General features: G+C 42.1%; 1 protein-coding gene across 1 annotated transcript; it reads left to right on the forward strand.

Moving 5' to 3' along the window:
- The first annotated feature begins 4,906 nt into the window (after window positions 1–4,906).
- Window positions 4,907–5,878, forward strand: LOC142004856 (olfactory receptor 5V1-like). Its single transcript, XM_074982537.1, has one exon. The coding sequence runs from the start codon at window positions 4,907–4,909 to the stop codon at window positions 5,876–5,878; it is 972 nt and encodes a 323-aa protein (XP_074838638.1).
- The last annotated feature ends 1,197 nt before the right edge of the window (window positions 5,879–7,075 follow it).

Consider the following 7,075-nt stretch of genomic DNA (forward strand, 5'->3'; position numbering starts at 1 on the left):
AGTTGAACCTAAATCAGTGTGCTTCAAAGTGAAGTGCCCAGGTGAAAAAAAAAATCTCAGCTTGGTTAGTACAAGTGTACATATTCCCTTCCACATTTAGAGAGAAAGGAACCAGCTAAAAAAACTCTACTGCTTGGTGTTTTGACCAGGGCAAGGTACAACAGCTCTTGGGACCTAGGATGGTCATCTTGACCGTCACTTCTGTATTGTTGGCTCATGGAGAAGCTGGTTGGAGGACTTTGATGTAAATGCAGCTGGTTGTATCCCTGTCTGTCTTATCACTGGAGGCACTGAAGGACTGGGAGCAGGTCTGCAGCTAGTAACAGCAATGTAGATTGGACACATAGGCAGCAGCTTCCTTGTAAACCACAGTGGAAGTTAGCACCCCAGGGAAATACAGAACAGATGGATGATAGCAAAACATGCTAAAGAAAGTGCAAGAAATGGCTCTCAAAGTTAAAAGGTAGGAATGGCCACAGAAATTAGAGTATCTTAATATTATTCTAGTATATCTACTCAGCTAAGGCAACAATGAACAATGATTTTCACTGAGTTCAGAAGTGTTTGCATTAATTGCCTTTGCAATGAGACATTCCTTTTAGCGCCTTGACTTTTGGTCAACTTTTAGGTTTTTTCTGTTATTTTAACCTTTGGAATGAGTCGCATTCCAGAATTTCCCCTTGGAGGTTATTATTGCAATATGTCCTTACTAAAAGAAATATGAACTTTCCTATAAGCAATAATTTCAAATTCTCACCAGCAGAAACATCAAGGGAGATTATTACATCATCTCGTAGAAAGGAGAAATTAACAACCAGAAGAGGCATTAATTTATCTGAATGTGAACAACAAATAAACACACGAAGAAATTCTGTATTATGCAGATGTCTGGATAGGAACTCAAAGCTCAGTGTGTTGAAGTAACTGAAGACTATCCATAATAGGTAGTAGGCATCCTTCAGTCTGCATAGACTATGGATCGTGCCTTTTATAGTTTCAATTGAGGACTTCATTTACAGCGTCTACTGTGACTATGAAGACCGACACGAGAGTGACAGTCCTTGCTGCATCTCTTGCAGATGTCGTGGGTGTCTGGCAAGTCCTTATTGTGCTTTCTGCGTGCTCGCTTCTCCTCTGCCAGCTGTCTGATCTTCATCTCGCTCTTCTGAAGGCCCTTGTGTAACCCCTGCCTCCATCTGCTGCGGTCGTCTGCTAGATCTTCCCAGTTGTCCAGCTCCATGTCTACCTCTCTGAGGTCTCTCTTGCAGATATCTTTGTAGCGCAGCTGGGGGCGTCCTGGAGGTCTTTTGTCAGAGGCTAGTTCACCATACAGGATGTCTTTTGGAATCCTTCCATCATTCATCCTGTGGACGTGGCCAAGACAGCGGAGCCGACGCTGCGTGAGAAGGGTGTGTATGGTTGGGATTCCAGCTTGCTTGAGGACAGCGGTGTTGGTCACTCTGTCCTTCCATGATATTCCAAGGATGCGCCTGAAGCAGCGCAAGTGGAAGACGTTCAGCCTGTTTTCCTGGCGGGCATACAGGGTCCAAGTCTCACTGCCATAAAGGAGGGTGCTGAGGATGCAGGCTCTGTAGACTTGCATTTTGGCGTGAGTTTTCAGCTTGTTGTTATTCCACACTCTCTTGCTGAGTCTGGACAGAGCTGTGGCCGCTTTTCAGATCCTCCTATTTAGCTCAGTGTCCAACGACAGGGTGTCAGTGATGGTGGACCCGAGGTAAACGAACTCGTGGACGACCTCTAACGTATAGTTGTCAATGCTGATTGATGGAGATTCAGCAACATCCTGACCGAGTACATTTGTCTTCTTTAGGCTGATTGTAAGTCCAAAGTCCATAATAGGAGACATGAGAAAATATATTGTAAACGACATAATCTTACCACTAAAAATCTGAAAGAAGCTTTAGGATGCAGCTAGCGTAAGATCAATGGTGCTTACACTTTACCACAGCCTGTACCACTTTGGTTCTATAAATATGTTCTTGCACCAACTTATCAAAAATCAAATATGTTCTCACCCCCCTTATCAAGACTCAAAAAGGGAGATGGGGGACCTACACACTTTTAAATGCATATTAAATATGTGTAAAATAGTTCTGTGTTATTACTCACTACAAATAATGTTATTCTAGGCATACAAAAATATACAAGTAATACCCAGAGATGTTGCAGAGTTTTCCTGTCCAAGGAATTACAGTAATTGTTAAAAAATGTATAATGTTAATGAATTCCTAGGTTTGATGAAACAAAGTAGTTGTCCTTACATCCCTGTGCTTAATTTGTGTTTTTGATGATTTTCCTTCAAAAAAATCTGGCATGTCTCTCATCCCCAGAAAGCGCATCACCCCGCCCCCCACCATTAGATCATCAGCGTAAATGGAAAAGTAGCAAAGTTAAAGTGAACTCATTTGATTTAATACAGAAGAATACCTTCTAGGCAGAGAACGGCAGAAAGGATTGTTCTGTCAATAAGGACAGAAAGCACGCAGAAGATAAATTTTAGCAAAACAGGCCAAAGAAAGAGCAATGAGTTGGTCTCAGTTTAGATCATAAAAAACATTTTGAATGGGTCTGATCGAAGATCTATGTAGCTTGGGGCAGGCCTATGCTACAGCCAAAGGTCAATTTAAAGAACACAATTCCAGCTATGTTAAATACATGGCTCCTTCCCCACTCTAGCAAGACAAATGCAGAAGCGGGGGTCAGCAGAAGTACCTCCAAAACCTTATCTACCAGGTTTTGGTATAAATTTCCCCCCAGAAATCCTAAAAACCTTAGATTTTGGGGATAAAATTTGCTGCCACCACCCAAGTAATAATAAGGAAACCAGTGAGAGACGACTTGGGAAATCTCAGCCCCAAAAGTAAAAAACCAGACACAAACATTAACCAATACCAGGTTAAGAAAAAGAAAAAGGGAGAACATTTATTATTACAACAATATTCATGTTGCAAGCCTCATGACTAGATGGAAGAGTCACAAAGTAAAACACATGGGGAGTCTCCACCATGGGCCTAGAACTTAGTTACAAGGAGAGTAAAAGAACATTTCTAAAAAGTGCACAGACATCAGACCCCACTTCCCAAACCATAAAACAATAAAGTCTAATGGATTTATCCAAACTTTACCCTATTTACAGAAGGTTGGAGGGACTGCTCTTGGAGGGAGATATTCTGTGTCTGTCTCCATCATGGCTGGAAAAAGAAGCAGCAACATTGAACAGAAAAAGGGAGGATCCAAAAAATTCAATTCTTACCTACATTCCTATAGGCCAACACCACCTGGCTAAGGAGGTTAACCCTTTTACTCCCAGGCTGCTGGCTAACCCTCATGAACATGACAGTAGCTAGAGATGATGAGCCTTAATTCAGGCTTCCACACCATACCCACTAAGGAAGGTCATAGCATCATAGACTTCTACTGCTGGAAGGGACCTCAGAAGGTCATTGAGTCCTGCCCCCTGCCCAAAGCAGGACCAACCTCAACTAAATCATCCCAGGTTGATGGGAACAGTCACTCCCGTTGACTTCCCCTATTCCTAATGTGGGGCAAGAATACCTGTGCTGACAAATCGTACCCTGTAAGTTCAGTTTAGCGCATTCACACTTGGCGCACTAAATCAGAGTTCAACAGATTGGTCACAGTAGGGTCATTCTTCCATGCAGTGAAGTCATATGCTCAGTATCTTGTTTTCTGGCAGTGGCCAACACCAGGTGCTTCAGAGGCAATGAACAGAACAGGGGATCATCAAATTAGCCATTTCCTGTCACCTGTTTCCATCTTGAAGATACCCTACCTGACCTTCCTCCCAAATCGTCAGAGATGGAACTATCCTGCACTAATTTTTCTACTTTATAGGCTCTCTGTACATGTAATTTTTTTTACTCAGAGGGTGGTGAAGCACAGAAATGTGTTACTGTGAGAGGTGATGGAATATAGATCTCTAGAAGTTCTTAAGTCCCGGCTTGACACAGTCCTGGCTAGCATGATTTAGATGGAGTTGATCCTGCTTTGGGCAGGGGGTTGGACTAGATAATCTCCTGATAATCTCTTCCAGCCCTAAAATTCTTTGATTCTTTGAATTCCAATTTAAACTAAGATCTTTTTGTGTGTGTTTGTTTCTTAACTCCATCTATCAAATCATGACGGCTTTTTTCTTTGACTCTGCTGTGATAGAGGACAACTGGAGAGACCTTTATGCAAACTTCCAGTATAAGCCTTGCATGCTATGTCTGCACAATATCTGAGCGTTGTGACTCCTCCCTCTGATGCACAGTCTGATCACAATCTGTGCACGTCTGATGCAAGGTGCACAGTCTCTGACTGAGATTTTTGCCAAGAAATACCAGCATAGCCTGGGCAACACAGGACTAGCTGCCCAAGCTGAATCCCGTCTGAGATGCTCTATGCCACTGCTGTGCTGCCATATACACAGAGTTAATTTTATTCTTTTAGTTTCTTCTAAGCAATTGCATATGTGTCTACCCAACTGGGGAATTTCTCCTCCCAGGTTCATGGGAGGTGCATCCATGGCTTAACTCTATGGAGCTTTCCTTTCCAATCCATTGATGTTTCTTACGTCTTTTGCCTTTGAGATGAGAAAGGGAATTCCAAATCCCCCCCAAAAGTGTTTATTTTAACTTCAAGAGATCTTAGGGGTTACATGGGACATTTCTCGAATTCAGTAGAGTTCTATGATCTTGGCTCAGCTTAGTAGAAGCTCAACACCTTAATTAGAGGAGTCTTCCTCTCAAAGCTGATAATGTCATTTTTCTCATTGAGGAATGCACTCAGATGAGGATGCCTACTCCAGATTAATGCTTTTTTTATGTGAATGCACCATCAGATTACATTTATCCATCTGTATTTTGTGGATTTCTTTTTCTAGATGACCATTATAGAGAGAGCGGAAGAAAGAAACCAAACGCCTATCATGGAATTCATCCTCCTAGGATTTGGGGATGTCGGTGAATTGCAGCCCCTTCTCTTCCTTGTGTTTCTAGCAATCTACATTGTGACTTTGGCTGGGAACGTCCTCGTTATCTTGTTAGTTGTGACTGACCAGCAACTTCACACCCCCATGTACTTTTTATTAGGGAACTTGGCCTTTTTAGAGACCTGCTACAGCTCTACCATCCTGCCCAGGCTGCTGGCCAGTCTCTTGACAAGGAACAGAACTGTTTCTATTAAGGGCTGTGTTGTACAATTATATTTCTTCGCGGTCATATCAGCTACAGAAAATCTGCTGCTCGCGGCAATGTCTTACGATCGATATTTAGCGATATGCCATCCCCTCCGTTATGCTGCTCTGATGAATGGAAGGGTTTGTATCAAACTAGTGGCAGGGTGCTGGATAAGTAGCTTTCTGGGCTGCGCCATAGTAAATAATTTCTTGTTCCAATTAAGCTATTGTGATTTCAATGAAATTAACCATTTCTTTTGTGACCTTTCACCCATGCTAAAGCTGTCCTGTGATGACACTCAGTCTCTGCAAATTCTTGCATATACCCTTGCTGCCATAGGGACACTTGTACCCTGTCTACTAACTCTGGCATCCTATGTTTGTATTATCACTGCTATCCTGCAAATCCCTTCCTCCACTGGGAGGAAAAAGGCCTTTTCCACCTGCTCCTCTCACCTCATTGTGGTGACTTTTTACTATGGGCTTGTGATTAATGTGTATGTTGTTCCAATAGCCAACAGTTCTCAGGTCGTACACAAAATATTCTCTGTCTTCTACACAATCCTGACTCCCATGATCAACCCTATCATCTACTGCCTGAGAAACAAGGAAGTCAATAAATCCTTGAGAAAAGCTAGTCTTAATCTGACTGATCTCACAAACAAATACAGAACATGAAAGGACATTTTTAGGAAATAGTAAAATAGAGATGAATTGACATAGTTTCTTGAGTCCTGGGGAACATGATTACCACTTATGCACCTTTGTTCCTTCATTGTGTTCTTGGTGGGGAAATCCTCAGTATTGCACACGGGAAACAATTTCACTGGCTTATGGAATAGTATGTACTGTTAATGTTGTTCCATCTGGTATATATAATTAAATAGTCATTGAAACAGGGATTTGAACTTGGATTTCCAACAACCAAAGTGTGTGTTTCAGTTTCTAGACTACCGTGTCATCCTTGGACTTTCTGGCCCCATGGCTACTGGTTCTCATCAGAAATGAAAATGACTCACCAGTGGGCTTGTAAAAGTAAATATGTCTGACTTCATCGCCTGGTGAAAAGGCTTTTGTTTTCCAGATGTACCAGAAAAGCGAAACAAACAGTGGTTCAGTGAGCTCTAATCATCTTCTTCTGCTGCAGACAGAAATATACGTGATTTTTTTTCCATCCAAAGTTGCATGTCTTGTGGTTGTCACATGTGTGAGAATCACGACTCTTTGTTGCTCTTCCAAGATCAGCCACCTGCTCAGTAGAAGCCAGAAACGTTATGCTGAACTAATTTATGCCTTTCCAGACTGTGGCATTTTGAAAAGTGTTGAAATTACAATCTTTCTCTCTGAGGCTATGTCTAGAAGAGAGAATCTTGTTGGCAAAACAGCTGTTTTGCATACAAAGCCGATGGAGCATCAAGATTCCCAAGAGCGTTTTGTTGACAGTAAGTCAACAGAACCCAACACTTTTGTCTACAGCTGTACCTCGCTCGCCATGAGGAAGAATACCTTTGTCAGCAGAGATCTGTCAACAAAAAGTCTCGATTTGTTTAATTTAGAAAAGAGAAGACATAGAGGGGACAAGCTAGTGGTTTTCAAGTACCATGAAGATGTTAAAAGGAAGAAGGAGAAAAATTGCTCTCCTTGGCCTCGGAGGATAGGACAAGAAGCAATGGGCTAAAACTGCAGCAAGGGAGGTTTAGTTGGATATTAGGAAAAACTTCCTAACTGTCAGGATGGTTAAACACTGGAATAAATGACCTAGGGATGTTGTGGAATATCCATTACTGGATATTTTTAAAAGCAGGTTAGATAGACACCTATCAGTGATGGTCTAGACAGTAGTTGCTCCTGCCATGAGGGTAGGGGGCTGGACAT

Source organism: Carettochelys insculpta, chromosome 32, assembly GCF_033958435.1.
Source record: "Carettochelys insculpta isolate YL-2023 chromosome 32, ASM3395843v1, whole genome shotgun sequence".
Taxonomy (NCBI): domain Eukaryota; kingdom Metazoa; phylum Chordata; order Testudines; family Carettochelyidae; genus Carettochelys; species Carettochelys insculpta.

Bases quoted from the DNA above. Each gene is read 5' to 3' on its own strand.
- LOC142004856 (XM_074982537.1), top strand. From the start codon at position 4,907: ATGACCATTATAGAGAGAGCGGAAGAAAGAAACCAAACGCCTATCATG.